The sequence below is a fragment of the Mobula hypostoma genome, chromosome 10 (assembly GCF_963921235.1).
Source record: "Mobula hypostoma chromosome 10, sMobHyp1.1, whole genome shotgun sequence".
NCBI classification, from domain to species: Eukaryota; Metazoa; Chordata; class Chondrichthyes; order Myliobatiformes; family Myliobatidae; genus Mobula; species Mobula hypostoma.
Window position 1 is genome coordinate 89,816,463 of NC_086106.1, and position 26,451 is coordinate 89,842,913.

Below are 26,451 nucleotides of genomic sequence, written 5' to 3' on the forward strand. Positions count from 1 at the left end.
GAGCAGCAAAATGGTTGTTTTGAATTTGGAAATGGCAACTCCTTGCTCCATACTAAGCTTATTTTGCAGATGTTAGTCATGTTCAGTTGATAGGACTTTCACTGAATCATAAAATTGTGGAATTAATTCCCATTTAGGCACTCAAGCATGCTGATATCCAAGGGAATTACTAAAAGATTTCTTTATTATGATGTGATATCTTTCGGATAGAACATTAAACTAATCTGCTATCCAAAACTGATATAAATGATCTAATGACGGTTTTTTCAAGAAGAACATGGGAGTGTCCTATTCAACATTTATTCCTCAATCAACACCACTGAAATGAGTTATCTATTCATTACTGCACTGCTATCTGTGGGAACTCGTTATGCACACATTTGCCAGCAGTCACTGTTGAATTGTTTTTCAACAATTCAACAGTGACTGCATATTAAATTGGCTGCAACATATCCTATGGTTCAAAGGTGATGTACAAATACAAGCACCTATTTTTTTCCTTCATTTATCAGAGGTCAGACAGTGAGAAAGGTGACCAGCCATGAGTTATATTAGGCTAAATGTAGCCCAGGATGGGAATCAGGAAACTATATACCAAGTGATGATATGTTAGAATGTGATGTAGGTCAGACGGGAATGCGTCAGGGTGTAGCGTCTTGGAAAAGATTAAATCCAACATGAATGTTCAGTGGAATGGGCAGCACACCCATGTTCTATTCCATCTCCACAAATCAAAGGAAAATGGCTAGATGCTTCATGAACCAGGCAGAGAAATCTAGAATCAGATCTGACAGAAGATTGGGGGCTGATTTGTATTCTAGCTGGTTTTGCGGCAAGTGGGTAGTAATCTGCATTCAGTTCTCACCCATTGCTTCATAAATGGTGTGAAAATATTGCCAAGGTCCATGCAGACTACGTGAACTAAGTTTGACTAAGTTTAATACCCCTCTGCCCAAGTTCCTACTAAAGATGGAAAGCTGGAGACACAAAATGCTGTAATCTCTTTAAGAACTCAGGAGTTAGGCAGCATCTGTAGAGGCAGAGGAACTGCCAGTGTTTAGGACCGAGACCATGCATGAGAGTTCTGACATAAGGTGTTGACCCAAATGAGCAACATCTCTTTGCCTCGATGGAGGCTGCCTGACCCAATGACAGAAAGCTGCTTGGCCCATCTTTGATGATTTTGGTTATATAGATACAGTTATCCCCTCTTACGCACAGTACTCTAAGATCAGGTATAACTCAGAAATGAGTGCAGCAGTCATATGAGAATGTGGCTTCACTTATCTCCTCCACTTTCCATGTGTTCATGGGTTACACGTTGATGGAGAAAGACTTCCAGTCACAGTCATGAAATTAACAAGGGACAGGAAACTAGCCTCTTCAGAATTTCCACACAAAGACTATATTGTGCACATTTTCCTCTCTCACTTTGACAAAAGTAATGCCAATACAAATGATAAAACAGTAAATACTTACTGCTAGCATAGTCAGGAGGTGCATATACATCATTAAGGTGACTGCCGCCAGGCTTAGCAACTTTCAGATAGACCATATCTGAAGTGTTCTTGAGAGCTGCTACAGCTTCTTCATGCCGTACCTCCTGCAGGCTGATATTATTCACCTGTCCAGAACAAAGAGTGAGCTCTGTAAATTTCCTCCAGCTGATCCTGCACCTCCACCTCCACCTCCACAATTCACACTTCCACCTGTGCCTGTGCTAACTTTCCGTCAGATATCCAATTAGCTCCGTTTCCTTGATCATGCAAAAATGCTCAGCAAACTTTCAGTTTTGAAAGTAATGGTCAAATCTGCTTTCACTACCTTTAGAAACAGGATATTCAAGATGCGAACATTTATTTTATTTAAAAAAATCTTATTTCCTCTCTGGTCCTTGTGCTAAATGTCTCCTTTAACTGCTAAGGTCCATGGAAATAATTTCTCCAAAGCACTCTTTCAAATTTGCCATAAGGTTTTGAATATTTCTATTAAATCTTCCAAGCCTTCTTTGCTCTGAAGAGAACAATCCCAGTTTCTTTAATTTTAATTCTTAAATGAAGTTCTTTATCTGCAGTACAGTTCCAATGAACATTTTCTACAATCTGTGCTAGGCCAGTATTCTTCCTAAAGAGTGCTTCTCAGAACTTGACAGAATGCTCCAACTGATGCCCAGCTATTGATTTCTAAAAGTATAGAATTATGCATTTGCATTTTCACATTTTACCTCCATTACCAAAACTATGGATAGCAATAAGCTATTTTTATAAACACCCTTCTTACCATCTCCGCCCACCTGCAGAATTTTGAGTATGTAAGCCCCAGATCTCATTGTCATTGCACCCACACTAGAATTGTATCACTGATTTTATTCTCATTCTGCTCATTCTCCTTCCAAAATGTTTCATTCCTCTGAATTTGCTTTCTCGAGATGCAATTTACTTGTAAAATATGTTTAGCTTCACATTTGTTAAGAACGAAGTAATTGAAAACAGTGAAGTTTTTCAGACGTAGAAAACTTACGGCAAGTAGCCGATCTCCTGTTTGCAGCCTACCATCTTTCTGGGCTGCTCCACCTTCAATGATTTTGGTTATATAGATACTGTTATCTCCAGGAATGTGCTGATTTCCAATCCCGCCAGCAATACTGAAACCTAGGCCTAGGAGAATAGCATTAATTACTCATTTGCAGTATAATGCTAGAAAAGAGGCCATATAAGATTCAGACCATGATAAACAGAGCGTTAAATTATTGTTTAGACTGCAAGGGACCCAATAGTCTCTTGTACATGTTTGGTTTTAAAAGAATCACAATAATCATAACCCTGCAGTTCATGAAATTTGGCTAATACAATAAAGATCTCTGTAAGTTATGGACACTCTATCCATGAACATAAGTAAATTCATAGAGTAATTGAGAAAAAGATGTGAGAAGAAATCCATTTCAACCTTGACACTCTAATGAAGGTCTTGATCAGCAATCCCATGCCCAATTACTTTACTGTTTGCCCTTCCAGTCCTTGAACATGATTCTTACCTCCATAATCACCTGCACAACTTATTTTTAGTGATCATTGAGTCTACTCTTTTCCTGCCCACCCCAATCCAACCAATGCGATCTGATCCCTCTCCCAAAAGGTCGTGATATATAAATCAGGGTATTTTGTATCAAGGTTGTAATTCAAGGGTTGGATATATGGAAACAGAATGTTCACAGTTGGTTGCCGTGCAACATTCTAGCTCCTGTCCCCGAAAGCAGATCCAACATATCAATCTTGACTTGCCAGGAGCATCACAGAAACATGTTAATGAGCCAGCTGTACAATATTTTGCAAATTATCTGATGATTGCAATCCCTTACACTTTACTAATTGTGTTTTGCCTCCTGAGAGATTTTTTTTAAAGTGTGGCTTCATTAAGGATTGCTGGTAAGACTCCTTTTAATAGAGATTGTTCTTAACTCACTACTTATTCTTAGACTTAAAGAAAACAACTTATTAGCAAAACTAGTGAACTGGACACTCGGTTGACATTTTTTTCATATACCTCTCTTGTTTTAAGTTTAACATTTTGAAATATTCCAAGAACACAGCCTGTCAGACAACTCCAAGTTCAGTTCAAAGTAAATTCATTATCAAAGTACAGTATTTCACTACATACAAACTTGAGATCCATCTTCTTGTAGGCATTCACAGTAAATGCAAAGAAACACAATAGAATCGATGAAAAACCACACACAAAATGGACAAACAACCAATGTGAAAAAGACAACAAACTGTGCAAATATATAATAAAATAATAATAAATAAATAAGCAATATATATCGAGAACCTGAGATGAAGAGTGTTTGAAAGTGAGTCCATACGGAAGTGGGAACAGTTCAGTGTTGGTGCGAGTGAAGTTATCTCCGCTGGTTCGAGGGTCTGATAGTTAAGAGTGATAACTGTTCCTGAACCTGGTGGTGTGGATCCAGAGGCTCCTGTACCTTCTTGCTGATGATCTGGGTGATGGCATCCTGATGATAGATGCTGCTTTCCTACGACAGGCCTCCGTGCAGATGTGCTCAATGGTCGGGATGGCTTTACCCCATTATATTCTGGGCCCTAGCCACTACTTCTCATAGGATTTTCCATTCAAGCTCATTGGTGTTTTCATACCAGGCCATGAAAAAACCAGTCAGTATATAGAAGTTTGGCAAAGTTTTAGATGACATACAAAATCTTCGCAAACTTCTAAGAAAGTAAAAGCGTTGCTGTGCTTTCTTTGTAATGCCACTTCCATGCTGGACAAAGGACAGGTCCTCTGAAATGCTAATGCAAAGGAATTTAATGTTGCTGACCCTCTCCACCTCTGATCCACCAGTGAGGACTGACACATGGATTTCTAGTTTCCATTATGGTCAACAATCAGCTCCTTAGTCTTTCTGACATTGACTAAGAGGTTGTTGTGGCACCACTCAGCCAGATTTTCAGTCTCCTTCCTATATTCATCACCACCTTTGATTCGGCCAACAACAGTGGTGTCATCAGCAGACTTATAAATGGCTTTGGAGCTGTGCTTAGCCTCACAGTCACAAGTCTAAAGCAAATACAGCAGGGGATAAACACACCACTTGATGGTTATACTGCATGTGCTGATGGGGATTTTTATAGTTATCTCTGAGAAGACTATAAAAAATAATTACCTACATTTAAATAGGGAGTAGTATAGAAGAATGGCAATAAGTATTCTTTAAATATTCAATATCTCTGCATTTTCTTACATCCCAGTTTGTCCAGTCTGAGGACTTTGCTGCTTCACTAGCACAGCAGTAGCCTGAAGATGACTGCACAAAGATGGAAAAAGCTTTTTATGTTGTTTAAATGAACAGGAGATACACTATTATGCCCTCCCATTATGGTACTCGAGAATGTCAAGCTCTATTGCACATCAGAATTGCATCAATGGCATCTAACTTGTTCTTTTGAGTGTTATTGCAGGGGGCTAAGTAATGGCAGAGAACAGTTAATACATGATGGGCATTAATCTTTTTCTTCACTTTTCATGATCAGCAGGAATCTTAGACAGTCATTGGGATTATTCTTCTCAAGGTCGTTGCTTTGTTGATGCTTGCACGTGGGAAGGGGGAGTTGGGGGAGGCTTTGGGGCTTGAACGTTTTAACTGTGATTCAATCTTTGGGCACTCTTCTGTTTTCGTGGATGTCTGCGGAGGTAAAGAATGTCTGGATGTACATTGTATACATTCCTCCGACATTAAATGGGACTCATTGAACTCATCCCACACCATTCCAAACAAAGACTGATCACTTTCCTGCTGAAAGGTCGGTGACTAAGTATTAGTCACTTTGTGTTGGGCTGCAATTTTAGGGTTATATTCACCTCACAAGCTGCCCATCTGTCTGCCAGTCAGTCACCCCTGCACCCAGTGGAAGAATCTGCAATTCCTTAGTCACCATACAACCCACAGAAAAAGAGTGGAAGCAAGCTTAATCTTCAGTCCTGAAGGAAAGCCTGAGAATATGAGATGATCTCTTTTTTTTATTCGTTGTTCTGTCACTGTTTTTCTTCCTAACATAACCTTATAATTGGACTGCTAATCAGTTCAGTTCCTCCAATACTTTTTTAACTTTGTGAATTTTTAAGCAAACATCTTAAGTTTGTCTATAAACATATAAACACCCTTAGTCCCTCGAAATTTCATGCATTGAAGACTTCTGCTGCCCATTCAGCTACATCACAATTTTTTACACAGAGGAGTAGAATGCAAAGCTTGCAGGTTGATGTTAGCAAGATTTCAAATGGAATGTGACTCATCATCTGTCAGTAACTAGACCAGAAGATATGCTCTTTGTAGCTCATGGCGATCTTAGATCTTAGTCATAATGGTACAGATTTACTTCTCTCTGTCAGTCCATTATTATCCAAATGGTTTCAAGATCAATAGTCCTATAGATAGGTCCTATCTGTGACATAACAACATAGACCTCCCTCACCCCATGTCACTTAATTCCTTTGCTTAAAAAAATATATCAACTGTATGCCCAAAATTACCAACTGACAATATTTAAGAATTACATCTACCTGACTCTGCAAGTGGAAGCATTTCTTCATTCATTTCGAAACAAGACCGTAAGACATAGGAGGAAAATTAGGCCATTCATTCCATCGAGTCCGCTCTGCCATTTCATCATGGCTGATCCTGGTTCCCATTCAACCTCATACACCTGCCCTCTCACCATACCCTTTGATGTCCTGACCAATCAAGAATCTATCAACCTCCGCTTAAAATACACCTACGGACTTGGCCTTAACCGCAGTCTGTGGCAGAGCATTCCACAGAATGACCATACTCAAACTAAAAAAATTCCTCCTTACTTCTGTTCTAAAAGGTTACCTCTCAATTTTGAGGCTGTGCCCTCTAATTAGATACCCCCACCAGAGGAAACATCCTCTCTACCTCTACCTTATCTAGTCCTTTCAACATTCGGTAGGTTTCAATGAGATTCCCATGCATTCTTCTAAATTCCATTGAGTACAGGTCCAAAGCTGCCAAACACTCCCCATATGTTAACCTCTTCATTCCTGGAATCATCCTCATGAACCTCCCCTGGATCTCTCCAATGACAATGCATCCTTTCTGAAAATAGGGGCCCAAAACTGTTGACAATACTTCAAGTGCGGTCTGACTAATGTCTTAATAAAGATTCAGCATTATCTCCTTTTTTTTATATTCTATTCCCCTTGAAATAAGTGCCAACATTGCATTTGCCTTCTGTACCACAGACTCAGCCTGTAAATTAACCTTCTGGGAGTCTTGCAAGAGGACTCCTAAGTCCCTATGCACCTCTGATGTTTGAACCTTCTCTCCATTTAAATAATAGTCTGCACTATTAGTCATAGTCATAGTCATACTTTAATGATCCTGAGGGAAACTGGGTTTCATTACAGTTGCACCAACCAAGAATGGAGTATAGATATAGCAATATAAAACTATAAATAATTAAATAATAATATGTAAATTATGCCAGAAAATAAGTCCAGGACCAGCCTATTGGCTCAGGGTATCTGACCCTCCGAGGGAGGAGTTGTAAAGTTTGATGGTCACAGGCAGGAATGGCTTCCTGCCTGTGGCCATCAAATGCATTATCATACATTTCTCAACACTGTATTCCATCTGCCACTTTTTTCACTAATTCTTCCAATTTGTCTAAGCCCTGCTGTAATCGCGTTGCTTCCTCAACACCACTTATCTCTCCACCTATCTTTGTATCATCCGCAAAATTTCCACAAAGCCATCAATTCCATTATCTAAATCATTGACAAACAACGTGAAAAGTAATGATTCCAGTACCGACCCTTGAGAAACGCCACTAGTCACTGGTAGCCAATCAGAAAACACCCACTATGTTCCCACTCGCAGCCTCATGCCTGTCAGCCATTCCTCTATCCATGCCAGTATCTTTCCTGTCACACCTTAGGATTTTATCTTGTTAAGCATCCTCATGTGAGGCAACTTCTGAAAATCTCAGTTAATGACATCCACTGCCTCTCCTTTGTCCACCCTACTTGTTACTTCTTCGACGAATTCCAACAGTTTTGTCAGGCAAGATTTTCCTTTACAGAAACCATACTAACTTTGACTTATTTTATCATTAATCTTCAATACCCTGAAACTTCGTCCTTAATAATAGACTCCAACACTTTCCCAACCACTGAGGTTAGGCTAACTGGCCTATAATTTCCTCACTTTTACCTTCCCCCCTTCTTAAATAGTGGAGTTACAGTTACATTTGCAATTTTATAGCCCCCTGAGAACATGCCAGAATCAAGTGATTCTTGAAAGATCATGACCAATGCATCTGTTATCTCTTCAGCAACTCTTTCAGGATTCTGGGATGTAGTCCATCTGATCCATGTGACTAACCCACCTTAAGACCTTTCAGTTTGCCTTGCACTTTTTCCTTTGTAATAGCAATGACACTAACTCTTGCTCCCTGACACTCACAGACTTCTGGTATACAGCTAGCATCTTCCACAGTAAAGATGGAAGCAAAGTACTTATTAAGTTCATCTGCCATTTGATGGTTCCCCATTACTACCTCACCAGAGTCATTTTCCAGTGGTCCAATATCAACTCTCACCTCCCTTTTACTCGTATTTATTTAACTGAAAAAACTTTTAGTATCCTGTTTTACATTAACGGCTAGTTTGCCCTAATATTGCATCTTTTCCTTCTTACAGCTTTTTTCGTTGCCTTTTGTTGGATTTTAAAAGCTTTCCAATCATCCAACTTCCCACTCATGTTTGCTACGTTATATGCCCTTTCCTTGGTTCTTACGCATTCCTTAATTTCCCTTCTCAGCCACGGTTGCCTAGCCCTGCCATTTGAGAACAACTTCTTCTATGGGTCATATCTATCCCGTGCCTTGTGAACTAGTTTCAGAAACTTCAGCCATCTCTACTCTGCCATCATCCCCGCCAGTATCCCCCCTCCAATCCACCTGGGCAAGTTCCTCTCTCATGCCTCTGTAATTCCCTTTATTCCATTGTGATATTGATAGACATGACTTATGCTTCTCCCTCTCAAATTGCAGAAATACCCATTCCAGTCCTCAAGATGCCTTCAGTCTCAAATTCCCCAAAGAACCGGAACAGTACAAGTACAAATCATCCCTTCTCAGAATCTAAACAAAATTTCATCACATCACTTCAGAACTTTCAAATTTCAAGGGAAAACAACGCTATCTTATGCAATCTCACTTCAGAAATTAATCCTTGGATTCAATCTCGGGTTAAGTTACCATTGAACAATACAGAAGTAGAGCGAAGGCCATAACAGTAGGGAATCACCAAGTTAGAATTAGAGGTAAATCGTGGAGGAGAGGGCTGGAAAAGATGCTTACTAACAACAAAATATTATCTGAGTCCTAACTGCTTGCTGCACCTGCCTGTTAACTTTCAACAACTCATGTGCAAGGGCAATCAAGTCTCTGAACATTTAAGATACTCTATCTCAGCAATTTTTCTACTGATGGATAACCTCATGTTTTGGTGTAGGCTACCCCTCATGCCATGTCGATGTGCAATCACTCAGCTTATCTATATCCCCTTGAAACCTTTTTGCATCTACTCACATTCTTACTTAATATCTTGCATATTTTACATTTAGTCCCCTCGTGCCAAACAGTAAACAGTAAAAACCCACTTGGCGCTGACTGTCAACTTGAAAGAGAACTCATTTATTCCTACTGTTTAATTCCTACCTCTTAAACTTTGGTAGCACGTCACCTTTAATTTCATGTGCTCTCAACCTGTTCACCAATCTCCTGTGAGGGTCCTTAATATTCCTGGATAATCTTCTCATCACACTCCAACTCAAACTACATGGTATGATCATCCTATCAATCTACAGAATTTTGGACAATGATAACCAAGGCATTCTCCACTCCTATATCCATTCCTTTCAGAACTCCAAGACTGAGAATGTCTATACATTACATATTACGAGAACAAGAATCCCCAGTCACTGTAAATTGCTAGCACTGGACTCTTCATGCTGCAGAACTGACAGCAAAAAACATTGGAAACACTCAGCTGGTTAGGTAACTTTTAAGGTTAAGGATTCTTCATGTAATTATGCCTGCAGCTGCCCAGACACTATCTACTACCAAGGTGAGGAATTTTCAGTTGCTGAGCACTGCTATGCTCAGCCACTGTGTATTACAGGGATTGGAACTGCCTGGACACAATGCAAGTTGGAAGTACCCATCAATTTTGTATTAGAGTCTGAGATTGCCAGGCCTTCTGTATTAATAATACAGGAGAAATGCAGGTGTTACTACTGGGACTGAGCATGATTGTGTTGCTAAGAATATGAAAGCCCAGGTGCTATTTGTGTTAGTGAAGCAGGGAACAGTGAGCTACTATTTATGTTATGTGTGCAAAATTCATTGTTAATATTTTGGAGCAAGTCCAATGCTATAATAACATTGAGCAGATTCTGCAAGTAGGGCTAACTACACTTCTCCAGAGACTCTACTACAGTAAAAGAACAAGGAAGCCATGTTTTGAGTTTTCAAGATGATGAATAGTCAGTAATAACATACTTTTACCTTTGGGTCCTTTTAGAAGATTCACTTCTAATATAGCCTCTGCAGCTGGCTGCCTTCTGCGGACTAAGAGTCGAACAACAGGTCCTGCATCTTTCAGAGCCTCCACTGCTTTACTGTGAACAACTTCAGAGACATCCACATCATTGACTCGTAGCACGCAGTCATTGACCCTAAAACACAAACAACAATCAATAATGTCATTCTGAGTAAACATTCCTCATGAGTTGTGCTGATTCAACTGCCCCTGAGTTATAAGAGCTAACTGTGAAAATATTTGGCAGGAATACAATTTGACTGTGTTAGTCATGATACATAAATGAGCTGAGGGGATGAAAATTAAAAAAAAAAGACACAATCAAGATTAGAAGATATGGAACAAAGTTTTCCAAGTTAAAGCAAAACAAAGCAGTATGTACTGATTTATCAGAGATTGTGAATTCTTAGTATTTCATTGAGTTTATAATAGTCATAGAGTTATGCAGCACAGAAGCAGGCCCTTCAGCCTTTATTTGTGCAAACTGACCAGGATACCTTTTCAAATTAGTCCCACATGTCAGAGTTTGGCCCATATCTCTGTCCAAATGTCTTTTAAACATCGTAATTGTGCCCAGTTCTACAGCTTCTTCTTCCATAAAATGAACTAAAATCTCCACTCACTGGCCGCTTTAGTAAGTACACCTGCTCGCCTGCTCGTTAATGCAAATATATCATCAGCCAATCATGTGGCAGCAACTCAATGCATAAAAGCATGCAGACATGGTCAAAAGGTTCAGTTGTTGTTCAGACCAAACATTAGCATGGGTAAGAAGTGTGATTTAAGTGAATTTATTGCTTATTTGTTATTATTATTGTTTTATTTTTGTATTTACACTGTTTGTTTTCTTTTGCACAGTGGTTGTTTGCTCATCTGTCGTGTGAGGTTTCTCATTGATTCTATTGTGTTTCTCTCTATTTACTCTGAATGTCCAAAAGGAAATGAATCTTAGAATACTGCATGGTGACACAGATGCACTTTGGTAATAAATCTACTTTGAACTTTGACCATGGAATGATTGTTGGTGTCAGAGGGGTGGTTTGAGTATCTCAGAAATTGCTGATCACCAGGGATTTCTCTGCATAAGAATGTTTGGAGTTTACAAGAAAGGTGTGAAAAACAAATAAAAAATCCGGTGTGCGGCAGTTCCGTGGGCCAAAATGTCTTGTTAATGAGAGAGGCCAGAAGAGAAAGGTGACAGTAACTCAAGTAACCATGCATTACAACAGTGATGTGCAATGGAACATCTCTGAATCCACAATGTGTCGAACATTGACGTGGATGGGCTACAGCAGCAGAAGAAAATGAGTGTGCAATCAGTGCCCACTTTATTACGTCTTCTAGTTCATCTAGCTTTAGATTCCATAAAACCATAAGGTACAGGAGCAGGATCGGGCCATTTGGCCATCGAGTCTATTTCTCCATTAATCATGGCTGATTTATTTTCCCCCTCAATCCCAATCTCCTACTTTCTCCCCATAACTTTTGACACTTTTGACACTAATCAAGAATCTACCAACTTCCGCTTTAAATATAACCAATGATTTCATCTCCATAGTCATCTGTCTTATGTTTTCTCACTTCAAAACATAAAACCTAATTGAAAGGAATATAACAGAGTTGGGAGATAACTCATGTACATTTGTTTTTACTTTAAGCAAGGTGAGCACGCATGACATGATATGCCTTTTACTTACTTTTACATATAACCTATATTACAATATTATTCGAATATTACTGAAATATTAAATATACAAAACTCCAAATCAATATAGAATACTTCTCAGTTTATATACTTCATATAGGCATCCGTTAGTCCCGTGAGACCATGGATTTGCACCTTGGAAGGTTTCCAGGGCGCAGGCCTGGGCAAGGTTGTATGGAAGACCAGCAGTTGCCCATGCTGCAAGTCTCCCCTCCCCATGCCACCGATGTTGTCCAAGGGAAGGGCATTAGGACCCAAACAGCTTGGCACTGGTGTCATTGCAGAGCAATGTGTGGTTAAGTGCCTTGCTCAAGGACACAACACGCTGCCTCAGCCAAGGCTCGAACTAGCGACCTTCAGATCACTAGACGAACGCCTTAACCACTTGGCCACGCACCAACACTTTTATATACCTACCACACACACACACACACACACACACACACACATACATATATATATATATACATCCACAGTATAGTATATTTTAAATTGCCATTATCAGGTCTACAAATTTAATTGCTGTAGAGGCTTTCTTACTCTTGTGGGATAACATGGGCTAACAGCTTTCCTAACGGGGGGGGGGGAGGTCACACTGCTTGGCAGGTGAGACTTGTGGCTGAGAAACAATCTTAGGTTCTGGGGCTTCCTCCGTGGTGGTTGTGGGAGTTGACTCTGGCACTGCAGGAAGTGGTTCTGACAGCCCTGGATACCCTTTCGTTTTCTCCGCTTTTCTCTCTGGATCTAATTTAATCCTTGCTTCCCTCCAGGTGCCGGCTTGTTTCCCTCTATTTATCCCACTCTCGATCCCTTTCTCAGTTGTGCTCCCCTTCTTTATCCTTGATTCTTTCACAATTCCTGTCATGGTCTCACTGGTGGTCCTGATCCTTTTCACGCTCTCATTCCCACTCTTTTTCTTTCTCACATTCCTTCTCTCTTTTACACCTTTCTTTTTTTCACCCACATTCTTTCTCTATCTCTTCTTTTCAACTTCTTGTCTTTCTTTTCCTCACCTTCTTTTATTCTTCAAGTTTCTTGTATTTTTGAATTTTGTAATTTCTCAAGAAATCAGGTGTTATTTATCCTCTTCCATTTCCACAGCACTTATGTCATCCATTGACATGTCCTTCATGTCCGTGAAGGTTATGTCCTTCATAAACTCCTTTCTTTTTGGCCACGTCACTCAAGCACATAGGTATATTATTAATATTTTAATATATTTTTGTAACTCTATGTTTTTCTGTTATCATAATTATATGCGCTATATGTGCTGTGTGTGACTGTTGGTACTGTACATTGCACCTTGGCCGCAGATAAACACTGTTTTAGTAAACATAGAAACATAGAAAACCTACAGCACAATACAGGCACTTCGGCCCACAAAGCTGTGCCAAACATGTCCCTACCTTTGAACTACCTAGGTTTTACCCATAGCCCTCTATTTTTCTAAGCTCCATGTACCTATCCAGGAGTCTCTTAAAAGACCCTATCGTTTCTGCCTCCACCACCGCCACCAGCAGCCCATTCCACACACTCACCACTCACTGTGTAAAAAAACTTACCACTGACGTCTCCTCTGTACCTACTTCCAAGCACCTTATAACTATGCTCTCTTGTGCTAGCTATTTTAGCCCTGGGCAAAAGCCTCTGATTATCCACACGATCAATGCTTCTCATTATCTTGAACACCTCTATCAGGTCACCCCTCATCCTCCGTCTCTCCAAGGAGAAAAGGCCGAGTTCACTCAACCTATTCTCATAAAGCATGCTTCCCAATCCAGGCAACATCCTTGTAAATCTCCTGTGCACCCTTTCTATGGTTTCTACATCCTTCCTATAGTGAGGTGACCAGAACTGAGCACAGTACTCCAAGTGGGGTCTGACCAGGGTCCTATATAGCTGCAACATTACCTCTTGGTTCTTAAACTCAATCCCACAATTGATGAAGGCCAATGCACCATACACCTTCTTAACCACAGAGTCAACCTGTGTGGCAGCTGTTTTTTTGAGGATGTATTCCTGCATATGGTTGAATGACAATTAAACTTGAACTTGAACTCTCTTACCTGTGCATCAAACGATTCTAAGCAAATATACCACTGAGCCGCCAATCCTAACACTCCCTCAAAGGAATATATTTATTTACAATGGCATATATGTAGTACACTATACAGATTTTATTTACTGTTTGATTTAGATACCATTGCTCCAATATATATTTCAAAATAGCTATAAGTTATTGCAAAAAAAATGCTAATATATGATAATAATTCACACAAATCAACAAAGTCAACAGATAACAACAAAAGAGTCAGATTGTAGTCAGATTTATAGTCCCTATAAAAAGTATTCACTGCTTCTTGTAAGTTTTCATGTTTTATTGTTTTACAACAATGAATCACAGTGAATTTAATTTGGCTTCTTTGACATTAATCAACAGAAAAAGACTCGTGCCAAAATGAAAACAGAACTCTATAAAGTGATCTAAATTAATTACAAATAAAAAAACACAAAATAATTGATTTTTTATGTATTCACCACCCCCCTTTAATATGGCACATCAAATCATCACTGGTGCAGCCAATTAGTTTTAGAAGTCACATAATTAGTTAAACGGAGATCTGTTTTTGGAGATTTGTGTGCAGTCAAGGTGTTTCAATTGATTGTAATAAAAATACACCTGTATCTGGAAGGTCCATCTGCTGGTGAGTTAGTATTCTGGCAAAAATACACCATGAAGTCAAAAGAAAACTCCAAGCAACTCCGTGAAAAGGTTATTGAACAACTCAAGTCAAGAGATGGATACAAGAAAACTCCCAAGTCACTGAATACCCTTTGGAGTACAATTAAGTCAATCATCAAGAAATGGAAAAAATATGGCACAGCTGTAAATCTGCCTAGAGTAGGCCGTCCTCAATAACTAAGTGACCATACAAGAAGGGGACTAGTGAGGGAGGTCACCAAGAGTCTTATGACAACTCTGGAGGAGTTACAAGCTTCATGGCTGAGATGGGAGCAACTGCACATATAACTATTGCCCAGGTGCTTCACCAGTCACAGCTTTATGGGAGAGTGGCAAAGAGAAAGCCACTGTTGAAGAAAAAACTCACATGAAATCTTGGCTAGAGTTTGTCATAAGGCAAGTGGGAGACTCTGACGTCAGCTGGAAGAAGAGTCAATGGTCTCATGAAACCAAAATTGAGCTTTTTGGCCATCAGACTAAATGTTATGTCTGGCGTAAGCTAAACACCACACATCATCAAAAGCACACCATCCCTACCGTGAAGCATGTGGTGGCTGCATCAAGCTGTGGGGATGCTTCACTGCAGCAGGCCCTGGAAAGCTTGTAAAGGTAGAGGGTAAAATGAATGCAGCAAAATACAAGGAAGTCCTGGAAGAAAACTTGATGCAGTCTACAAGAGAACTGTGACTTGGGAGAAGAGTTGTCTTCCGGTAAGACAATGACGCCAAACATAAAGCCAAAGCTACATAGGAATGGCTTAAAAACAACAAAGTTAATGTCCTGTAGTGGCCAAGTCAGATCCCAGAGCTCAATCCAATTGAGAGTTTGTGGCTGGACTTGAAAAAGGCTGTTCATTCATGATCCCCATGCAATCTGACAGAGCTCGAGTTGTTCTGTAAATAAGAATGGGGAAAAATTGCAGTGCCCAGATGTGCAAAGCTGATAGATACCTATTCACAGACTCACAGCTTTAATTGCTGCCAAAGTGCATCTACTAAATACTGACTTGAAAGGGGTGAGTAATTATGCAATCAATTATTTTGTGTTTAATAATGGTAATAAATTTAGACCAATTTGTAGGCATTTGTTTTCATTTTGACACAACAGTCTTTTCTGTTGATCATTGTCAAAAAAGCCAAATAAAACCACTGTGATGCAATGTTGTAAAACAATAAACACAAAAACTTCCAAGGGGAGTGAATTTATAAAATAGTGGGGTAGTGTTCATGAGTTCATTGTCCATTCAGAAATCTGATGGTGATGTGGAAGAAGCTGTTCCTGATACATTCAGTGTGTGTCTTCAGGCTCCTGTACCTTCTCCTTGATGGTAGCAAAGAAAAGAGGGCATGTCCTAGCTTTTGGGGTCCTTAATGATAGATGCTGCCCTTTTGAGGCATCGACTACTTCTGCACCTATTGTCTATTGTCTATTGACGTTTGAAGGTGTCCTTGATGCTGGGGGGGCTAGTTCCCATGCTGGAGCTGGCTATCTTTGCAACTTTTTTTGATTCTATGCGATGGCCCTTCCATACCAGATGGTGATGGAACCTGTAAAAATGCTCTGCATAGTGCATCTGTAGAAACCTGCAAGTCTTTAGTGACATATCAATTCTCCTCAAACTCCTAATGAAATATAGCCGATGTTGTGCCTTCTTTATAATTGCATCAATTTGTTGCACCCAGGATAGATCTTCAGAGGTGTTGATACCCAGAATCTTGAAACTGCTCACCCTTTCCACTTCTGATCCCTCAATGAGGACTGGTGTGTGTTCCTCGATTTCCCCTTCCAGAAGTCTACAATCAATTCCTCGGTTTTACTGACATTGAGTGAAAAGTTGTTGTTGCAGCACCACTCAACTAACAAGTCTATCTCACTCCTGTACGTCTCCTCAACACCATCTGAATTCCTGCCAACAGCAGTTATGTCATCAGCAAGTTTATAGATAGCATTTGAGCTGTGCCTAGCCACACAGTTGTGGGTGTAGAGAGAGTAGAGCAGTGGGCTAAGCACACAGCTTTGAGTAAACATGCATCCTGGTGGAGTAACTTAAAGAGTAATTACCGGGCAAACCAGAAACACCAATAAAGCATGAAATTTAACTGGACTTAGAATGCACTCTGAGAGAATGAGAACACAAGTATTGGAAGATGCAGTAACTGTTAAAACATATTAAGAAGAATATTTGCCAAACTGACTAATGCAGGGAATTAGCACTCTTTTGTGTGCTGACAGACTGGGCTTTGCTCCATCACTTCAGGTGGATCATCCTGAGCAAGCCAATGAACATTATGATTGTATCCTGCCATATACAGCTTTCAGCTTCAACTCAATGAAATACAAAGGTGAAACACTGAAAGCTGATCACCAGTAGTAGAAGCACCTCACAATGCAGCAACAAGTGTGATAGCTGATTGAACAATACATATTATTGAACAGTTCCTTCTTTGAAAGTTACTTATTAGTTACCCAAGTCGTCCATCCATAGCAGCAGCCCCACCAGGAATGATCTTCGTAATGAAGATCCCTGGATCATCTGGAATATGAGGATTGTCGATTCCTCCAGCGATGCTAAACCCCAGGCCTGAATTACCCTGCAAGGACAGAAATTTGTCAATTTTTAAACCAATCAAAACTCAAAGAATCAATAAACTTGTAAAAGGACACATCACTCAGTTAAAATTAAACTCAGTTCCTGATTACTATGGCCAGCTGAGCCTCAGTTTTCAGTTAATGGCATCAGACTGAAGCCCAAGGTCTTCTGTAAATTTAATATGACCCGGTCCTCAGTAGCTGCAGATAAGTGGAAAATCTGCTCTATTATACAAGACTGAAGCTTGGGCCTCATTAACAAATTGTTGAACCATTGGCTGTCCCTTACTGCAATTCAGACCAGTCCTAAATTATCTATACGAACACTCATACTTCATCAGAAACATTCGTGTTCACAGACACTTGATCTTACCAAATATCGATTAGAAAGGTTATAGCTAAAGATTCTCACCCATGCAATTACTTTGAAATCATTTATTTTATTTTGAATTAGTGATACATGAAAATTTTTAACATGAACAAACTCCAGAAAAAATACAGCAAATGTGTTTTTAAAAAAAGTTGTAAATTTGCTACATAACCTTCAATGATCAGAAATATAAATGCATGTCTTTGGTATTTTACATTAACCAAAATATCTGTAATTCTGTAACCTGTGTTGTCAAGCTCCTGCATGCCTTGAAGATTCTCTTTGAAGCAATAAGTAAAAAGGGCGCCTGAGGACCAAGTTGTTATGTCAACACTGGAGTTGCTATATAACTCAATAGCACCGAAATGAGCTGACTTTGAGATGAATAATTTTATTTCAAGGATTGCAAAGTATCATGTTTAAGATCACTTCTGGTTGCAATATAGCAGAAGGGCTGCAAAATAACATTCTTTAATATCAATCCTTTTTAATATTTTTTGATGTAGACCCAGAAATTGTGCACTCTCCATGAGATCTACTTTTTTTTACTTGTGTGTGTAGAGTGTACCTTCATGATATCTAATGCTGGACAATTCCTGAAGTGCCTATTGGATATTCTAAATTACTAAATGGCATCAAATGCTTTTTAAATCACTTAATTTATTACAATATTGGATTAGAAAGGAGACTGATTTTCCTGAAGAATTTCACTGACCATCTAGGGAAGCTGATAGAATATTTTAAACACTTTGTGTTTAGCAGTTAGACATTTTTAGCTTTATTAATTGGACTTTAATCGATATAACTAGAAAATAAAACCAGGAATAAGGAAAGCCTTTGCAGTACAGTGACAGCATTGACCATTCACTCTCAAACACCCTATTCCGGATACCTTTATAACCTCTTTCTTTTAAAGACATATTTTGGTCTGAATTTAAAAACGCAAACAAGAGGAAATCTGCAGATGCTGGAAATTCAAGCAACACACACTAAATGCTGGTGGAATGCCTTGCGTTCCACCAGCATTTTGTGTGTGTTGCATTGGTCTGAATTTACTGCTTTTCCTGGAACCCATGATGTTTGTAACTGGGTCAAGTTCTATGCCCAATGTACAAGTGAAGCTGTCAGCTCTGTATAATGACTGTAATTTTCATTATTTTAAAATTCCATTCACTAGAAATTCAATTGTACAATTCTGCTTTTTCAATGTTTTGTAACATTTTTTCATGACTGAAATACAATGACAATCAGTAAGGGACCAATTTGAGTTGTCATTCCCTATGCAAGGCTTGGAGAAATTGGTTTAATTTGTGGAGGGAGACTGCCTCATTCAGCAGGTCGGGACAACATGGTCCTAATCCAGCAGCATGCATCTGGAATATAAATGTAATGGGCTAAACAGCCTAGATCTCAGTCATGACAAATGGACATTGCATATTTGCATATATATGGCCTGTATGTATGTATGGGCATGGGTGTGTTGATTAAACTGACAATATGCCTTTGAATGAAGAAGGCGACCACACATAATTGGGAGCTAGAAATAATTGGGAGCCTGTGCTCTGTGCAGAAGCAGCGCGGGAGGCTGGGAATAAGAACATGGAATCGGAATATCCCAGCTCAGATGGAATCATAGGGTGGTAGCCACAGACAAGGATCTAGGGGGCTACCTGGAAACAAAAAAAAAAACTGGCAGCATTAACATGTGGTAGAGATGCATGTATATTCTAGATTTGTGTAATTCTACTACAAGGGGTGATTGATAAGTTCGTGGCCTAAGGTAGAAGGAGTCAATTTTAGAAAACCTAGCACATTTACTTTTCCACATAGTCCCTTCCTACATGTACACACTTAGACCAGTGGTCATGGAGCATACAGATCTTGGACTTCCAGAAAGTGTCCACAGATGGGTGATTGATAAGTTTGTGGCCTAAGGTAGAAGGAGATGAGTTACACAGCTATCGTTACATGCACATGCAGTTCAACTCTGAGTGATTTATCAGCAAGTTTGAAGTTAATACCTCATCTCCTTCTACTTTGGGCCACGAACTTATCCATCACCCCTGCTGTAGACACTTTCTGGAGGTCCAAGATCCGTATGCTCCATGACCACTAGACTAGGTATGTAAATGTGGGAGGGGACTATGTTGAAAAATAAATGTGCTAGTTTTAATAAAATTGACTCCTTCTACCATAGGCCACGAATTTATCAATCACGCCTCGTACATCCCACTGTCACATAAAGAAAAGATCATGGTGTTATCATCACAGTTGTAATTCTTGAATTGAATAATCACAATGTTTTATGTACATTAATTCTGGGCATCAACATTTATTGTCATGAAAGTATTATTACTAAACCATATAACATTTGAGGAAAAAAAGCCTAATTTGAGAATTAAACTGAGAGCCTACTGGAAATGAGAAAACACTTCTAGGTCCATCATGCTGAGCAGTGGTGCCCCCAGGACTGCGTGCTCAGCCCACGGCTGACACATGACTGCACTACTAGATCCAGTTCAAAACGAATCTTCAAGTTCACTGATAACACAACAGGGTTTGGCCTCATCAACAACAACCACAAGATGGCGTGCAGAGAGGAAGTAAAGCAGCTGGTAGAATGGTGCAAACACAACAACTTGAGACACAGTGTGGACAAGACCGAAGCGATAATTGTGGATTTTAGGAAGCTGCGGGCTGACCACTCCTCACTGTGCATAAATGGCTCCTCGGTGGAGAGAATTAGGAGTCCCAGGTTTCTGGGAGTGCACAACTCTGTAGTCAAGAAATCTCCACTTCCTGAGAATATAGAGGCGAACGTTTCCCTACACCCCCAACCTATTCCAATCAATGTTTGCAGCAGCACCATCAATCTGTTCTGACTAGCTACATCACCATCTGGTACAGGAATTGCAATGTGTCTGACTGCAAGTCCCTACAAAGGTTTGCGAGGGTCTCTCTTTCACCCAGCAGAGATATTTATCGGGAGTGCTGTGTACACAAGGCCCTTAACACTGTCAGTGATCCCTCCTATGTGTCAACAATATCTTTGACCTGCTACCATTAGGCTGAAGGTTACATAGTATAAGGACAAGGACAGTTAGGGTAGGAAACAGCTTCATCCCCCGAGCTGTGAGATTATTGAACTCTCCGCCACCACCCAGGCCTCATCACATATGAAGCGTCAGTAGCGTTATCCGGCTTATTTTCTTAACTTGTGTTAATGCACCTTTTTACTTGTTATCTTATTTGTGGTAATATTACTTTGTGCGTTGTGTGTGAGTTTTATGTTCCCTGTTGTACACCTTGGTCCAGAGGAACATTGTCTTGTTTGGCAGTATACATGTATACAGTAGAATGACAATAAACTTGAACTTAAATTTTGCCAAAAATCTAATGTCAAGTCATGAAGAAAATAACCAGTGCGAATATTTGGGGATGCCGAGTGCAGAGGTTCAATAATAAATGTATGGGTTGTTTATGTTCGAGCTTCTCTAAGCAGCAGCCCTTGCATATGTGGGCACTTAATAAGTTAAAGCCCTTCATGAGATGCAATTTTCCTCTTGCTCTTGGAAATAATTCATTAATTTCTGCAGGTGAGTCTTTCCAGACACAGTGGCATTTAGCCAATTTTAAAAAGATATATTGTGTTTCCTCCTGCAGAATCTGTTTCAGTTTGCATTGACCGAGCTGTAAATCCACAGTTTATACACAGGGGCGAGGACATTCTCTGAATTCTAAACACTGGCTGAAGGGTCCAGATTTTTACTTGCTTTGTCACTAAGTCTGACATTTCGAAACGGAACAATAGATCTAGTCTCCACTATGCTACAAGCACCTGCTTTTGGGGCTGTAATAAAGGGAGACTAAAGGGTCTATTTCCCTTGTCAAAAATCAATAGGTCTGCAAATAAATGCATGTGGCTATATTGATTACATCCAAGGGTCAGAAAAATGCTTCCATCTATCAATGAAAGCACATATTATTGGTCACTATGTCCTAATGATTGAGCAATTTCATTTACTAGAGAACCAGTATTGAAGAAAACAGACCTAGAGCAGGAAGAGGTCACAGTGCATCATGTATCTAAGCGCAAGTCTACAAAATATTGTCCATGTTTAATCCCTTTAATTATAATGCTGCAATTGAATCAGTATATTTATCTAGAACACAATTCAATCACTCAATGGAAGACTGAAACTAAGGGACTGTTTTTAATCTAGACTGGAATTTTGTAGATTTTTTTAACCCCTGAAATTAATTTTTAAATCATGTTCTATTTCCATTTAGATTCAAGGTCTGAATTTCAGAGTGCCACTCGGCCATCAGAGCGGCAATGGTTCCTGACTGTCTACCAGTTAATGGCTAAATTTCTGGAAATATGCTTTCGGCAGTGTTATCTGTCTGCAAAACCCTGCAGGGTAAAACTGGGAATATCTGGGAACTGCCAGGTAACTTGGTGATCTTTAACTGCAGAATTTTGTTAAGTTTCTGCTAGATAGGCAGGGTTAGACATTAGAATGATCCCAGTTGAAAGAAATGTAACTGTTATTATCTAATCACTTGATGAAACAAGTTACACTACTCACACGTTCCAGGATAATTTCTTCATATTTGTACATTCCATCACTTCCATTAGCCTGGGAAAGAAATTAATAAAAATGTTTCATTATTTCAAACAATTAACCATATTTCTTAAGTGCTTTGTTTTGAATAAATTAGTCGCATCTGCTCAGAAAGTCAGAATGCAAGGGAAAGGAGAAGATACCTTTAAGGTTAATTTCTTACATTACAAGAAACTCTTGGCCCAACGTACCCAAGATTCACAAGAGCAGAATAAAACAGGAGGCAACCTGGCCCCTCAAGTCTGCTCACTATTCAATATGACCATAGCTCATAGAAACCATAGAAACTACAGCACAGAAACAGCCCTTTTGGCCCTTCTTGGCTGTGCCGATCCATTTTCTGCCTAGTCCCACTGACCTGCACACGGACCATATCCCTCCATACACCTCCCATCCATTTATTTGTCCAATTTATTCTTAAATGTTAAAAAAGAACCCGCATTTACCACCTCATCTGGCAGCTCATTCCGCACTCCCACCACTCTCTGTGTGAAGAAGCCCCCCCTAATGTTCCCTTTAAACCTTTCCCCTCTCACCCTTAACCCATGTCCTCTGGTTTTTTTCTCCCCTTGCCTCCTCATGTTCTTGAAAAATCCAGGACTCATGTTTTTTTTAAAAAAATCTTCAGCAATTTAGCCTCCACCAACTTCTTGAGTGCAGAATTTCTGAAGCTCACCCCCTCTGTAAGAAGACATTCTTTACACACTATAGTTTGAACCTTGTTCCTTTCAAAACTCTGCTGCCCACATCCTAACTTGGACTGAGACCATTAATTGTGATTACTGACCTAATGACTCCCAGTGAATCAACACCTTGGTTTTAAATTTCTTATTGTCACTTTCGAATCCATCTGTGGCCTTGCTGTTTATAGTCACTGCAATCTGCTCAGTGTCTCCTTCCAATTCTGGTGTCTTGAATACTCCTGTATTAAATGTTACACCATGGGTGGGAGAGCCTTTGGTTTCCATGGCCATAGCCACTGTGGGTTGGATTTTTTTCAATAGTATAGTTTAGAACACGACATTGGAAAAAGAAGCAAGAGTAAACCTTGTGGGTCATGGTATCTGTTCCACCAAATCAATCGCTTCATAGTTGATCTTTTAGTCGATGCTATTTTCATCCAGTAATCCTATACTCCTTGATTTCCTTAATATACAAAAAACTACTAATATTTACTTTGAACATATTCTATGACCTAAGAATAGCTGATCTAAGGGCACTGTTGGAGGTGAGGCAGGCAGGCCAAGCAGGAAATAACATCTTCTCGTGAATCTCATCATAACTGACTTTCCACAGCTCTATTGCAAAAAGAATTCAAAGAATTCCAAGGATTCATTTCTCTCTTCTTATCTCCATCCTGAACAGTGAATCACATATTTGTGAGACAATGAATTCAGGTTCAAGGTTAGCCACACCAGGATAAGCTACATCCTTGCATCTAACTTTTCTGGTCCCAGATGCATTTTATAATTTTCAATTATCTCAGCCTTTTCCTATAGATGATAAGATTTGATGATCTACAAGGTGCCTTGTGAGTCAGAGCAAGACCACCTTTCCCCTTTCTATGCTTCATAAGGCATAATATTTATTGTCATCTATGTGTTTAACATTCTGTAAAGGTTAGTCTTTGCTTATTTATTATTATATTTTTTCATATATTTCTCCAGGCCACCACAGCTTGAAACAATGCATATTTCATACATAAATAGTTTACTGGTTTCAGACTGAACTACTTTCAATAATATTCTGTCATATGAACATTCTGCCTTAAAGGACTCTTAACTCCTAAATCATTAATAAACTCTTTCTCATCTCACAATAATAGGTCTGTTGCTTCCTCAACATATCAATCTAGAAAACATTCTCATATGCACTCTATTAAATCATCCACTACATTAATACTACTAATTTTGTTTGCGCAGTCGATATGTAGATTAAAGTCTCATTATTATTATTAAATTATGATGCTAATTTCCTGATTAATACTATGTGCTATGGTAGCAGTACTGTTTGGCAGTTGATCATTAAAAATACAAGAGATATGTGAATTCACATTGACCTAACTCATTTTACCTTGGTTAAATTAATTGTAACAGTCAGAGCAAACTTTGCAAGTTAACGTTGGGATAGCCGTAGGAGAAAGAAATCAATACAACACATTAAAAGAAGTAGTTAGCACTTATCCAGGTGAAAAGCTGTACATAAAGAAATTAACTAGAACCTTCAAGCTTTTGAAATTTTCTGTAGTGGTACAATTATTCAAAATAAGACAAAGGGACAGTATATTACATTGATGTAGAGTACTATGTTGTACTATTTATTGGTAGATATGAGTTTGTTTTCTATCAAGATATCCAGAGAATTTAAATTCAACCATGTAATTCACAGAAATTCTGATATAACTAACAGTGATTGTGAAACTGTGGGACTGCTGTAAAACAAAATCTGATTCGCTAGCATTCTGCAGTAAAAAAAATCTGTTGTCCTTACATGGGCTAGTCTTTTGTGACTTAATTTCCCTATGAAATAACATAACATGCCACTTAGTTTATAGACATGGAGGGACAAGCAATGAATGCTGAACACTACCCATATCCCATGGCAGTGACAGAAGGAAGCTAATCTAAGGTATGCTGCAAGCTCACATTACAAGAAATTGGCTTTGGCAATGGTGCCACCTACAGTGATCCCAGATGGCTACTTAATAATTTAATAATGTCACTAAGTAAGCCAAAGTGCAAGGAGACCACCACAGCTTGAAACAATGCATATTTCAAATTTACAGTGACCTTGACCTTGTGCGATGAGCATTCTCTTTAGCTTGCTTGAAATATTAAGAAGATACAAAACAAAATCTTAACAACCCCCCCCTTTCCTTTCCTTCTGCTGAAAATGTTCTTTTGCTCATAACCTAGAAATGAATGACAAGGCCATACCTGCATTGCCATACCAACTGTCACATACATTAAATAATATATCTTAAATCCTTTATTGTATTTCAGAACGAAGGATGTTTACACTTCCACTTTCCCTTTAAAGGTAAAAGTATTTCAGAATCATCAAAGAAGTACAACCAAAACAAAGGTACAGTCCCATCTTCTGATCTTCCATTCCTCACAAAAAGGGTTGAGCAAGTTGAAGGGAGAAACTGAGAGAAAGAGGAAGGGTTAGGTAGAAAATTTCTCCTTACATGTCTGCTTAGTTCCTGGTTCAAATGAGTTTAGTCATTGCATCACATAAAGGTGCTTTATTCTAAGATTACCAAAAGCATTGTGTGATTTATTTCTTGGCTCTCTATCCTTTATTTTGTTGTAACAGATCAGAAAATGTTTGTGAAATGTCATCTCTTTATTCTACTATCTTTCCAACAGATAACTCCCTTCCTTCCAAACTCCAGCGTATTGACAACAAGTGTGGAAACTACTCAGTGGCTACATAAAGAAGCGAGAAGAGCCGAGGCCAAGGTGAGGAGCTAGTTGCAGCTGTCTTCAGAGTCAGGAGATATCCAGTGCAAGTGAGATGTCACCTGAGGTGGGTAACAGTCATTTGCCATTTAAAAGCCATCAAACAAATGTTCAGGTACTGGGGCTGATGACTCAGAATGTGCTCTGCCCAGTGGGTTTTAGAAGTTCGCTCCATTATTTATAGTCAATAAAGTCAATGCCACGCTATGGAAAAGAATTTGCAGCTGAATACCTTTCACTGGAATGAATAGGAACTGTGGTTAACCAAGAAGTACTTGCCATTGCCATCACAAATGGATGGTTTAGTCTCTGGAATTATTTAAACTGATTAGTATTACTTGGTTATCTTCTTGTCAATCATGCTCACGAAGAAACAGCTCAATGTGAATCACCTACAGATAGTAAAAGTCTTCTTGGAAAAGTGGTACCTGCACTTGAGGAAAGCTGGCTTGTGATATTTGAGATCTACATGGAAATGTGGTTGCCCTGAAAATATGATCCAGCTTGCAATGCAGAATTAATAAGTTTAATGCTCACATTGGGATGGCTCTGGAAAGCTGGGCTACTGGTTTAAGGAAGCAAGTAGATACACAAGGAAATTGCAGCCTTCCTAAGCACACTTAATTGGGTACGGTTGATATGTTGCTATTTTGGCAAGTAAAAACCGGTATATGGAAACCTATAGATATTCCTATAGAACAGTCAGTCAACTCAACTTCCCTTAGAATCTGTAAAACAATATATGTCTAAAGAAGGAAATAATCAACGAGGGGGGTACTTTCTGAGAATGAAACACCAAAAACCTACCAGAG

At 39.3% G+C, this 26,451-nt stretch overlaps 1 protein-coding gene across 3 annotated transcripts in view; it reads right to left on the minus strand.

Annotated features, from left to right (window-relative positions):
• Positions 1-26,451, minus strand: part of dlg3 (discs, large homolog 3 (Drosophila)) — a 404,637-nt gene that overhangs the window by 205,777 nt on the left and 172,409 nt on the right. For all 3 annotated transcript variants that reach the window (XM_063060832.1, XM_063060831.1, XM_063060830.1), the window contains exons 3-7: positions 22,140-22,190; positions 17,058-17,182; positions 10,110-10,279; positions 2,521-2,657; positions 1,480-1,624 (exon numbers count right to left, since the gene is read on the minus strand). In XM_063060832.1, the coding sequence (XP_062916902.1) occupies positions 1,480-1,624; positions 2,521-2,657; positions 10,110-10,279; positions 17,058-17,182; positions 22,140-22,190 (628 nt within the window). The remainder of the gene's footprint in view (positions 1-1,479; positions 1,625-2,520; positions 2,658-10,109; positions 10,280-17,057; positions 17,183-22,139; positions 22,191-26,451) is intronic.